Source organism: Myxocyprinus asiaticus, chromosome 8 (genome assembly GCF_019703515.2).
Source record: "Myxocyprinus asiaticus isolate MX2 ecotype Aquarium Trade chromosome 8, UBuf_Myxa_2, whole genome shotgun sequence".
Lineage (NCBI taxonomy): Eukaryota > Metazoa > Chordata > Actinopteri > Cypriniformes > Catostomidae > Myxocyprinus > Myxocyprinus asiaticus.
In genome coordinates this window covers 4,767,198-4,780,358 of record NC_059351.1, presented here as the reverse complement: position 1 = coordinate 4,780,358, position 13,161 = coordinate 4,767,198, and the positions used below count along the sequence as shown (strand labels likewise).

The following is a 13,161-nucleotide window of genomic DNA, read 5'->3' as shown; positions in this document are numbered from 1 at the left end:
ACTAAGTTAGTGTTGTGGGTCAATGATTAAACAAAATAATTTTGTATGAACTATACGTTTTAGTGTTAACGTCCTTGAAGTCATCCCGAATTAACTGAGGAAATACATATAGATGCATTGTCCTTTGATTTTGGGTGAAGAAGGCTTTTGTTAGTGGTTAATTCATTTTCTATGTAGTTCTTTATATATATATATATATATATATATATATATATATATATATATATATATATATATATATATAAAGAGAATGTTGTCCCTTTGACCAAGTTGATATAGGTATCATTCAGTGAGGAGCATCGCAGTCCAGCTGGAAGCTTATGGGAGGTAATTTTGGTGAACTCCATCCTGAACCCATGCTTCGGACAGTGGCTCATGAAGAATCCCATGTCTTTGAGTTTGCATCAATTCATCCTCTGTGAAGTCTGTCTTAGTAGGCTGAAGTGAAGTCTGGCTGGCACATGCTGCAGTTGGTCATCATCACTCAGCGACACGGACTCAGAGTCAGACATCAGGCAGGACCGGAGATGGATCTGGCAGGCTCTGGTAACCTTGGTATATAATTCCGAGGTTTAGACAGTGAAAGAGAGAGAATAAAATGAGCATAGATGCCTTTCACTTTAAAGCAGGGTTAAAGGTTCCGGCAGACCTAACTAAAGCAGCATAACTATGAATTGAGGGATAAATTAGGTGTATGCCTGGCCAAATAGATCAGTCTTTAGTCTAGACTTAAACTGAGAGACTGTGTCTGAGTTCCGAACACTGCTAGGAAGACTATTCCATAGTTTAGGAGCCAAATATGAAAATGATCTCCCTCCTTTAGTGGATTTTGATATTCTCTGTATTGTTAACAGGCTGGAGTTTTGCGATCATAGTGAACCTGAAGGATTATAGTGCGATAGAAGGTCACTTAAGTACTTTGAAGCTAGACCATTCAAAGCTTTGTAAGTAATTAACAGAATTTTAAAATGAATACGATATGATATTTAACAGGTAGCCAATATACCACCAATAAAATGGGGCTGATATGATCATATTTCTTGGTTCTAGTTAGCACTCTCGCTGCTGCCTTTTGAAACATCTGAAGTATATTTATTAAACCTGCAGGACATCCACCAAGTAATGCATTATAATAATCTAGTCTTGAGATCATGAACGCATGAATTAGTTTCTCGGTATCAGAAACAGGTAGCATGTGTTGTAACTTAGCAGTATTTCTGAGGTGGAAGAATGCAGTTCTACAAATATTGGAAATTTGTTTTTTCAAAGGTAAGATTGCTAACAAATATAACTTTGCTGTACAAGTTGACTTTACAGTACATCCATCAAGAGTCAGATTATATTTTAGCGCCGGTTTTTGCTCTCTTTTATCGGAATTGAGTAGAAGGAATTTCCTAGCCATCCACTCTTTGATATCATACATACACTCTGTTAATTTGGAAAATTGTGACATTTCTTCAGATTTTGAAGGAAAAGTAAGTGCAGCTTGGGTATTAAAAGGTATCTTGCATCATGTGTGTTTGGTTGGATGGGTAGGGGTACATACAGGGGAGACCAGCAATAGTTGTCACATGGGGAAGTTGACACAGGGGTTACATCTCATTAACAATAAGGTTATGAGTTCAAAGTCAGATTGCACATATACTTCTTTTCTTTAGCAGTGGTTTTGTATCTTGATTTCAAACACCTAGTTCAAAACTAGATAGAATTCTATCATCCCAACTAAAATTCCAGTATCATCATGTTTTTGACAAACCTCTTGGGTAAAGGTAAACAGGGAACTGGAGCATTGTGCTAGCAACAGCAAGATCATGGGGTTGATTCCCAGGAAACACTCAAACTGATAACATGTCGATCTGAAAGCACTGTAAGTCGCTTTGGACAAAAGCTGCCAAATTCATAAATGTAAATGTAAATAAGCGAACACAATAAAAATGGACCACCTATATTACAATGGTAGATTTTCAACCAAAATGTTTCTCAGCTCAAGAAAAAAAAAATTCTGTCAGGTTTGGGCAAGTTTGTCACGTGTGTTTTAAATGTTTTCATTTTATATAATTGATTCATTACAATATATTTTTGTCCAAAACAATAGTTTGTTATTTTTTGTAGGCTATAGTACATTTGGCATCTTTTTACTTTTCATCAATTTGTCACAATGGGTACCTGCCACTAAATAGCCTATAATAATAATGATAATAATAATAATAATAATAATAATAATAATAATAATAATAATGAGTATAAAGATTCGTTTTTGCAAAGCAAAATAGGAGAAGATCGCAGCAAGGGGGAAGAGAGCGCTCGCCCACGTCTGCCTTGACTAGCATACGCGAGAGAGAGAGAGAGAGAGAGAGAGAGAGAGAGAGAGAGAGAGAGAGAGAGAGAGAGAGAGAGAGAGCGAGCGCGAGCTGTTGGTGAAGAAGATCAGTTGAGTCTCGGGCACGGACATCTTCAGTCAATGACAGCGCGTGCATTCTCCTCTTGAAGGTGACGCATAACGGGTTATTGTAACTGTTATTCTACGTGTATTTTCTGTCGGTGTCTTTACCACTGTGTAGTGTGTGAGAGTGTTGATTTCTCTCTCTTTCGATGCAGATGCTTGTGCTGATCGGTGTGTGCGCGCTACTGATCGCCGGAGCTTCTGCCCGTAACGATAACGGCAATTTTCTGGACGACAAATGGTTGACCGGGAGATGGGACAAATTCAGAGATGTGAGTGGCTTGATAACGGCTCATCTGCTTTATAGTAGGGGCTGATTTTCTCAAACTGAGTGAGCTGCCTATCTAGACAGCATTTTTTGGTAATCATAGGCGCGTTTGAATCGATGCTGTCTAGGTAGGCAGCTAATTCAGTTGATTTCGTTGTTTTGCATGTGTTGTATGAGCGTGGCCTCTATAAAGCCTCAATTACGCATTGCATAAATATGTATTTTAATACAAATCTCTGTTTTGTATTAAATCAGATTTTTACGCAGCACGGTCACAAATCAATTACACTCAGTGCGTCATTCATGCGCTAAGTGGCGGAGCGCACCAGTAGCCTTTGGGTATTATTTTAAACATCCACGGTCAAATGCAACACTAAGACCGAAAGACCTGGTATGAACTATATTGAGATTTTGGTCAATCAGGCTGAGCACTTGGCATGGGGGATGCACACAGATCAGAAATGTTAGGTATCTTAAAATCGACGCGCGTAAATATTGCTCTTTTCCCCTGCGGATAGTGGAAATGCTTGACGCGTGTCCGCATATATGTGTGCAGACAAAAATACAGTCTAATCCCCGTGGTGACATGTATTATCTTTGACCTCAGTAAGTCATGGCTCTAGCAGTATTTACTGATCAAACTGCTTTTTTTGAAACATATTTATTAGATTACTGTATGAAAGCACAAAGTTATCAAAGGAAACTTGGTGTTGAAATGCAGCCTACATAACAAAAAGCATGAACTGGCAAACAGAAAGTGGCAATCCTAGTGCAAGGCCTGATACACGTGCAAGTGTTTCTTTGAATTGTAAAATAGTAGTAGGCCTAACAGTCTCCACACAAACTTATCAAGATATGTTGAGTTACATAACGAGGAGGTCTTTAAAATTATGTTAATTGAAAGCGAACACTAAGTGTAATGACATCATCTGGACCAGAGGACCTCAACTTCCTCTTGAGTGTCTATTTGTGGTAGTTGTTTATGTAAGGACTGTTGTTAAGACAGTCACATGGGTGGCCAAGGTCTTCAATGCAGGCAACTGCAGATTAGTTTCACTGCCTGATTCCTTGAGCCACATTTTGTCTCACACCCTCTCTCATTTCCGCCAAATATTCATTTCAAATGTGTTTATTGACATGTCTGTAAAAACTAAAAAAAAATGGTTAAGCTTGTAGAATCAATAACACCAATGACATTCAATACACATGCATTTTAATATCAAGAGTATTTAGTCCGCACACACATACGGCTCTTCTCTCTCACTCTGCTTCTCTCTGTCTATTTCTAGCTTCCCCGCTAAAGGCACATCAAAGATTATTTAAACTCTCCGTTTGCAGAGGCGTGTCCAGGATTTTTTGTCAGGGGTGGCAAAGGGGTGGGGGTGGGTGGGATTTGCAGGGCCGTAGTACGGAATTCTGGGCCCTATGAATATTTCTTGCTCTGGGCTTACCTATTAAAATAATTCAGTTTCAAATTTGCTGTGGGCCCCCCTGGACCATTGGGCCCCTAGGATCATTACCACTTTTCACCCCATTAGCTATGGCCTTGTGAATTTGTCTACTGAGGCGGAAAGGTGGAACGTTGTTATGTACCATGCGGGTTAAGCCATTGCGCACCGTCTCCAGGATGCGAGCAGGGATAGAGTTGGGGTGGCTAAGCTCATTTTTAGGGTGGCAGCTGCCACCCCGTGCCACCCTTCTGGCCCCGCCCCTGTCCATGTGACACTTAAGGCCGTCAGTAAAAGTGATTTATGCAGATGAGTTGTTCAGCAATCTTGGCTGGCCGAGAGATTTTTTTCTTCTTAATCAACTGGCCCTAACGGCAAATCAATTACTGAAAGACTCTGAGACAGCACTGTGTATGTATGGAAAGCTAGGCATGTTAAGCTTTTGTTTGGTTAAGCGTGTGTATGTATGGCTTTGTGAGATTGACAGGCTGAAAATGGATATCAGTGATCCCCTTGCAGTGTCAAACATCTTCTCACACACTCCTGTCCTGACTTCTCTGGCAGCTGTGCTGTAGTGACATCTTTAACACTCTATCAATGTCAGGCTAATGCAAGCAGAAGAGACAGTAAAAAAAATCTGTAGAATTTCTACACAAGTCAATGACTTGGCTTTGTAAGAAGCTTTGATGAGACTCTACTGGTTACATTGTTAGCGAGACAGAGCCACTACCTGTCATGTGTATGACTTTGGTGTAAGTCAAGTCAAGTCATTTTTATTTGTATAACGCCTTTCACAACACACATCGTTTCAAAACAGCTTTACAGGAAATAATGCAATAACAAAAAATGAAACTGTAATATCTGTAATGTCTTAGAGTCATCATTGTGTAGTTTGATAAAATACGATTGTGAATTGTGTTTAAAAATAAGTACTTAAATAATAATTGTATTTAGAAAACCAGCGAGCAAGCTGAAGGCGACTGTGGCAAGGAACACAAAACTCCATAAGATGTTGGTTAATGGAGAAAAATAACTTTGAGAGAAACCAGAATCACTGTGGGGGCCAGTTCCTCTCTGGCTAACATCATGAATACAATGCCAGTATTACATAATTATGTACAGTGCAAGTCATGGTTTAAAATTATTAAACTAAGTTAGTGTTAAGCGTCAGTTTTTAAACAAAGATTTTGTATGAACTGTAAGATTAATGACTAATCTCTTTAAAGTTCATCCTGGATTAACTGCAGAAGTTCACATAGATGCATTGTCCTTGTTAGTTGGCTGATGAAGGGTTTTGTTGGCAATGAATTGATAGTCTGTGTATTCCATTATAAGAGTGTAGTCCATCATTAGTCCGAGGTGATGCAGGCAGAGATCAGTGAGAAGCATCGCAGTTCAACCGGCCGGTAATTTGGTGAGGTCTATCCTAAATCCAAGGCTCAGGCAATGGCATATGAAGTATCCCATGTCTTATGGTTGGAGTTGGCATCAGTTCATCCTCTGAAGTCCATCGTAATAGACTGAAGTGATGTTTGGCTGGCACTGGCTGCATTTTGTCGTCAACACTCAGAGACACGTAGCAGTGGAGTCCAGCACGAAGCAGGAATGGAAGCTGGATCTGGCCGGTTCTGGTGACCTCAGGATAGGAGTCCCGAGGTTGAGAGAGGGATGCAAATAGAATAATATTAGCATAGATGCCATTCAGTTTATTGCAGAGTTATAGATCATGATCAATGTTTCTAGTTCCGGCAGACCTAACTAAGCAACCTAATTGTGAGTTGAAGGATAAATTAGGTGTATGCCTGGCTAAATAGATGAGTTTTTAGTCTAGACTTAAATTGAGTGTGTCTGCATCTCGAACAGTGTTAGGGAGTCTATTCCTGTGTAAACGTCAGATTTGGGAGTAGAGCCACCACAGTGACAGAAAAGACCACTGTAACACTTCAAGATGACACACTAAAGTGCCATTGTCCCCAAAAAATACAATCAAAAAAATAATTTTTGTCAGTCTCGGATTTTAAAGTGATTATTATAATGATAAAATTATTTATTTATTTTTTAAATAGAGCACATCAATTAAGCAGTTGTGATAATAATGATGGATTACCGGTAATTTACATAACTCATGGTAAGGTTCTCCTATAGACCATTTCAAGATGGTTTAAGAAAGTGAAGTCTTTTTGTTCCTTAACCATTTCCTTCAAAGTGCCCTTTGGATGGTGATTTATCGAGGTCCAAACAGGATAAATCACCATTCGAAGGGCACTTTGATAGTCAAACAATCATGATAGTCATGCTGTAATATCGCTTTAAACATCATTTTGAATAAAAATGACTTTAAAAGTGAGTTTCAAATGGCCCTTATTTTTGAGCACCACACCTTTTAGACTTTCAAAGTTCTCACAGTGGATGGTAAAGTCTTCGAAGAGAATAGTGCTTAGGGATTGTCACTTCTGAACGCACCATCATTCAAAACAACAGTGGGAGGCGCTTCATTCATAGTGACCTCAACACGATTATCATTACTAACATTAACAAGATTGTCAAAAAATGTAATTATTAAAATATGGACCATGTTGTTTGGTGGCCGGATGCTCCTTGGATGCCTGGAAATAATGGAAATTAAAATGCTTAGATCTCTGAAAAAGCAATGACAGATGGATGCAGGAACTGCTTCACTGAAGCGAGATGGCTGGATATGTGCAGTACGAACAACTATAGTATACGTCTTATCTCTGGTAGGTGAACGACATTTATGCACACTAACTGTAAGTTTGATAAGTATAGCTCTAAAAGTGACTATAGATTGTTCCCATTATAATGAATGAAGCTGCACAAGTAATTTTCTGTTACATTTAGTCATTTAGCAGACACTTTTATCCTAAACAACTTAGAAAGTAGGAACACAAAAAAGAAATCCTTACCTTGTCCGCAGGTCACACAGACAGCTTCATTGATTATAAAAGGAGCAATCCAATATTCCCGATCTCTCTGCTGAGGAAATAATTGTGAGCATCTAAACTACGATACAGTTTCATCGCCTGTCTCGCAATGGTGTTCAGTAAACAACATGTCCAACTAAGTCACTTCAGGTAAACATTTGATGCCATTTGAGGAAAACATGTTAACTCAGAGCCTTATTTAAAGGATCCGTTAATGATACTGGATGTGCTTCAGGAATAGTTGCGTTCTAATTCCTTTGTAATTGTTTACAGACTTGAAATGGTCTATATCTGCAGACTATAAAAATGTGTGGTCTGAGTTTTTGGACTGAAACAGATGAGCTGTCATCACTGCAGTTGAAAAAGAAAAAACATTCACTTAGGGCCAACTGAGAGACATCTCTGTTAACAGTTGCAGTGTGTGTTCCCAGCCAGACTGATCTCACTGTGAATTCGGCGACAGTAGGTCGAAAGTTCTTCAGCTAAAATTGGTCTGTTATTGAGAATTGAAGCACTGCCCCCAGTGGCTGAAGCTGGAAGTATTATTGAATGTATGGGCACATGTGAGATCCAGTTTACGGGTGAAATGTCTACAGACAATGCTTTTTGACGGCAAAAGCAAGTTGCAAAGCACATTGCTTTTAGTTGTAATTAATGTAATACCATGAACAGGAATGTATATTTTATTAACCATACTTCCTAGCGTAAACCCCAACCCTAAACCTAACAATCAGTGGAGTAAAAATGCAATCTTAGACGGAAAACGTAACCTCCGAATCAAGCTCATCATTGATTAGATGAACGTTATGACTTCCTGGTTTCCACAGGACCAGAACACTTCGTTCTGAAACTGCTCGTACAACATGCTATCAGTAGTGCCACAGAATAAGTTAAACACATTTGAATTGATACAAAAAATGTCTTGCGGGAGATGCCGCTCACCAATAACTTGGCAGGGTACTGAACCATTCTGATGTCGACTTCCCGTGTGATCATGTTGTCCCAGCATAGGCAATTCTAGACCCTGAATTCTGTTTTTTTCTTTCATCTCAGCCCCCAAAATTCTGTTATTATGTGAAGACAGCATCTGCAGTTAGCTTTGTTATGTTATTTCATTCTGAATCCTGCCCTTACTAGTTGTTAAGAAGCTTGTTTTCAGATATGTTTCTCAATCCTGGGCCTGGAGGACCCCTTCACTACACATTTTGAGAAACACAAGAGGTACCGCCCCCGCACACAGCTCTCAGACGCTCTCTGCACCTCTGTATCGCTTATCTGCCCAATTTCCATTACAGTGAAATCACAAAATAAAGTGCAAATAAATCTGCTGACAAACAGATGCATTTGTGCATGCATAAAAAAAAAAGTCAAGCCAGATCTGATATTGCGATCTCTCACACTAAAAGCAAGAAATATTCAGGAAATCTTAGAATCGCCCTTGGTTTGCTTCTACATTGTGTATATAAATAGCCTATACTGCATACAGTATATGTATTTATGTGTGGGACTGTTGGGAAAATGTCCCTGTGGGAAATCACTATAAGATCTTATCCATATAGATATTACCAACATTTCTGGGACATACTGAGAATGAAAATGTGATTTACCCATATTACAGTAATGCGTGTCAATGAGTGTGTCGGCTATTTAAGCATGTGAGCGTCATTCTAGCTAATATTATAGTTAATCCATTTGGAGTTGTCTCTCACACTGTGACCACTCTGATATCTCCTTTGCTTTCATAAAGTCCATTATTATATTGAGAGATTATTAAAGTTAGAATGTAAATGAACTGATAATACCACATCCATGCCCTACACTGTGTATAGTATATTCTCTCTCTCTCTCTCTCGCTCTCTCTCTTTCGTCATTGTGTTTTTGTCTCCATGTCTGTTGCTCTGTTCTATCATTCACCCTCTTTTCTTTGTCCTCTTAATGGAATGGAGTTTGGCAGTCCGTTTCAGGACTTGAGCTAATGGAGAGACAGACAGAGAGCAGAAAATGTACTGTGTTTATGAAAATAGCCCTTAGGACAATCCACAAGGACACACAAACACAGGCAGACTTGATGCTAATACACGTTTACTCTCCCTCCACTGAATCAAACACATCAGCTGATACTAATCATGAAACAAACCGAGCTTTACACTTTTGCTTGCAGTGGGCTATTTTAGCAAAAAAAAAAAATTTAAACAGTTTGATTTATACACTAGTCACCTGCAATCCAGTTTAAACAGCCGCTAAACACTCAGTAATAGCACTGCGCTATGAGTATTTAAAGGAATGTTGTGGGTTCAATACAAGTTAAGCTCAATTGACAGCACTTGTGGCAAAATGTTGATTACCACAAAAAAATCTAATAAAAGTACAAAAATTGAGGTTACAGTGAGGCACTTACAATGGAAGTGAATGGGGTGAATGGGGTGAGTCTGCTGCATCCTTCACAACCGAGTACTCAACCGACCCGCAAGATGAGGAATTGTGGCATGCAAACTGCGTTCATCTCTAACTTTTGGGGCATGTCTTGGGGTCCCGGATCAAATACATGTGACAAATCTAGCAAGTACGTTTTTTTTTTCTTTGGGCGGCAGGGGGTAATCATCACTGCAAGCGAACGACGTGACAAGCTAAATCAACAAAGACCTCTTGTCTGCCGTGCAAGCTCTAACGTGTGCCACTCTTGCAGTGTTAACAGACAGCTTATTTTGACAAACAACAACATCCCTGCTTTTGTTTTACATTTTGCTGGATATTGGAAGTTGTTTACAAGTTATATGATTATTACAATTACTATAGCTGATTTCCCCCAAAACGTATTTATAGCTCATAGCATACATTTCTTTCAAAGGCATGTGACATGGGGGATCCCAAATAAAAATTAGATGCTGGATTCCATTTTTGGGATCCAGCACGTTCCAGCAGTGTTCATCGCTTTTAACAATATACACTGTTTCAAAGCAGTTTTACAGAAAATCATTGTTTAATAGTAATGTTTTTAAAGTCTTAAATGTCTTAAAGTCCCAATTGAGCAATTTCATTGAAAAAAAAATATGTCATTGAAAGTCGTGCCTTAAAATATGTTGTCTTTAGGTACCCTATTGAGCAAGGCAAAGTTGACTGTTCGACAAACTCCAAGATGTTAATTTGGTGGAGGGCGTGGGGGGGGGGGGGGGGGGGGGTGCTCTTTGGAGAAACCGATCATTATGAAGCCCTGATCATTACCTGATTTGCATAATTCAGCCAATAAAGGGATAGTTCACCTAAAAATGAAAATTCTCTCATCATTTACTCACCCTCAAGCCATCCCAGATGTGTATGACGTATGTTCTGCAGAACACATACTGTATTATAATTTTTAGAAGAATATTTCAGCTCTGTAGGTTCATGCAATGCATGTGAATGGGTGCCAAAATGTTTAAACTCCAAAAAGCACATAAATGCAGCATAAAAGTACTCCATATGACTCCAGTGTTTCAGTACATGTCTTCAGAAGTGATATGAAAGGTGTGAAAATATAAATATGAAAATACCACCAGATAGAGGTAACACAAGACTGCCCTGATAATTGAAATTATATTAGACCAGTAAACGCTCAGATTTGGCAGCCATAAAAAATACTAAAACTAAAATAAAAACGAACTAAACTGAAACTACAAAACACTAAGAAAACAAAAACTAAACTTAAAAGACAAACTGTGAAATATAACGAAATCTAAACTAAATTGTTATGACAAATTGAATATAAAATAGAAATAAAAATTAAATTAAAATCTAAAACTATAATAACACTGCATCAGCCTATCATTGGCCTGATCACAGCAATCCACTTTGCAATTGTCCAAAATAGATTTATTATAAGGGCTTGTCTGAGGACGCGTCAGTGTGCAGCTGAATCAGACAAATACTTTGGAGCATTTCACTGTTGTATAATTGCAGAAGTTTTAGGCCACTGTGCCAAGATAAATGTAGTTTGAAACTTAAAATAACAGCGCACCATCCAGCTTTGTTTGAACAAAAGAACGCTTTCACTTCTTCTTATCTGTCGCTAGTGTCAAACCTGAGTGTGGTTTGTTCTCTGTTCAGGTGTGCGTTGCTTATACAGCTGGTGTTTCGCTTACTGTTCCCTTCTGAAAACAGGAGGTACTTCAAGCTTGAATTGCTCCGATATAGGAATATTCCATATTACGGTCCAGGGACATGATTAATTGCATTAATTTTTTAAACCTATAATTGTTTTATATAATTAATCACACTGAATTAACCCATTAATTTGACAGCTTTATTATGTAAAGCAGTCTTGTCCACTGATAGCCACGCAAATATATCAACCACGGTAAGCTCTGACCAGGTTGACTGGGGACCAGCACCCAAAAGCAGCCTGATCTGATGAAAATTATGTCACAACATTTTTGCTAAATAAAATGGCATGGTTCATTAAATGCTTTGTTGCAGTTTTGAGGAGAAATTTCCATTGAGGGGCACTAAAAGCAAGTTAAATGTTCTCCCAGAATGAAGATGTTTTTAATGTTAAAGGGATAGTTCACCCAAAAATTAAAATTCTCTCATTATTTCCTCACCCTCATGATATCCCAGGTGTGTATGACTTTCTTTCTTCACTAGAACACATTTGAAGAAAAACATCTTAGCTCAGTAGGTTTTTAAAATGCAAGTGAATGGCGATTTCTCTTTTGAAGCTCCAAAAATCACAGACAGTCAGTATAAACGTCATACATACGACACCAGCTGTTAAATGAATGTCTTCTAAAGCAACACAATCGCTTTTGGTGTGAAAAAGATAAATATTTAAGTACTTTCTTTAACTCTTTATCATGCTTCCGTTCTGCAGCGCATTGACATTTGAAACACGCGAGAACTGACGCACGTGCGACACAGCCGGAAGAGCAGCGCTGTTTACAAGTGAGAAGGAGGAACGCTGTACAGTAGCTTGGTTGGTTTTAACTGTAGTTAAAAAGTAAGTAGCTGTCTTAATTAAGCATGAAGGCAAGTGCAGACCAATTACTGAATCTGACAGGCGGACAAACAGTCCATTATTAACTGGCACAATGACAAGTGATATATATGAATTTCCTTATTATTTAATGTGCAGGTATGAGTTTATTCGATTTTTTTGTTGTGGTGAGATCAACATGATCTCATTAGGATTTGTAGGTATTTGTATTTGAAGTATGGGTCTAGCATGCACACTTTTTTCCATCTCAATGGAAACACTGAAATGTGCAATATCAACATATTGACAGCATCTGAAACAAAAACAATTTTAAGTATGAACAACTTTAGTGATGTACAAATGTTTATGAATCTTTTCAGGTTCGTAGAAAATTGATTCATGGGAGTCCTAGTTTGAAATGACAGTATTTGACGTAGAAAACACGTTTGACATTATTATGGTTTCATTGTGTGATTTCTTAAGACTGTTCGAAACCATTGTGGTTCGGAAAAAGATATCATTTCATTGACGTTGTTTGACTTTTATACTTGTTGACCAATACAAAGCATGCTAATGATTTTTAGCAGTCCCATCTGAATTTCATTTATGAATAGATTTGCTTTCTCTGACAATGGTTCCCCATCATTTACTGATAAATAGAGTCCCACTATGTGATTGTGTCTGATTATTGCACTTAGTGACTTGTAAGTGTACACTTTACGTACAAATACCTATGAACACGAGGTGACCGTGGGTTCATTTTGTGTTGTATTGTGCTGAAGTGTTATGTTTGTGTTTAATGTTGATTTGTTTTTTCTCCTCAATGCTTCCTCTACAATAAGGAGGTGGAGGTTTGTATGGTTGTGTTTTTGTTTTCATCTTCATATCATTGGAACAGAGTCTTTTTAATCTTCTATTTGATTGCAGGGAAATTCATCCAAGTTTACAGTATGTGCCCTTAATAACACTGTAGTTGCATGACAAAATAATAATGCTGTGTGCATTTAAAATAACTAATTGCAGTGTTATTACAATGTTCATGGGTTTTTGTTACATTCATTGTGCAAGGCAATTTAAAAACATGTACTTTCTTAGTGCCAGGACCAGTTTCT

At 38.3% G+C, this 13,161-nt stretch overlaps 1 protein-coding gene across 2 annotated transcripts in view; it reads left to right on the top strand.

Moving 5' to 3' along the window:
• Positions 1–2,372: 2,372 nt before the first annotated feature.
• LOC127444497 (testican-3-like) overlaps positions 2,373–13,161 on the top strand; it is a 42,739-nt gene continuing 31,950 nt past the window's right edge. The window contains exons 1-2 of one of the 2 annotated variants that reach the window (XM_051703872.1): positions 2,373–2,490; positions 2,599–2,715. In XM_051703872.1, the coding sequence (XP_051559832.1) occupies positions 2,599–2,715 (117 nt within the window). In that variant the 5' untranslated portion in view covers positions 2,373–2,490. Of the gene's footprint in view, positions 2,491–2,592; positions 2,716–13,161 lie in introns of those variants that run through there. The other variant, XM_051703871.1, reaches the window with a different exon arrangement.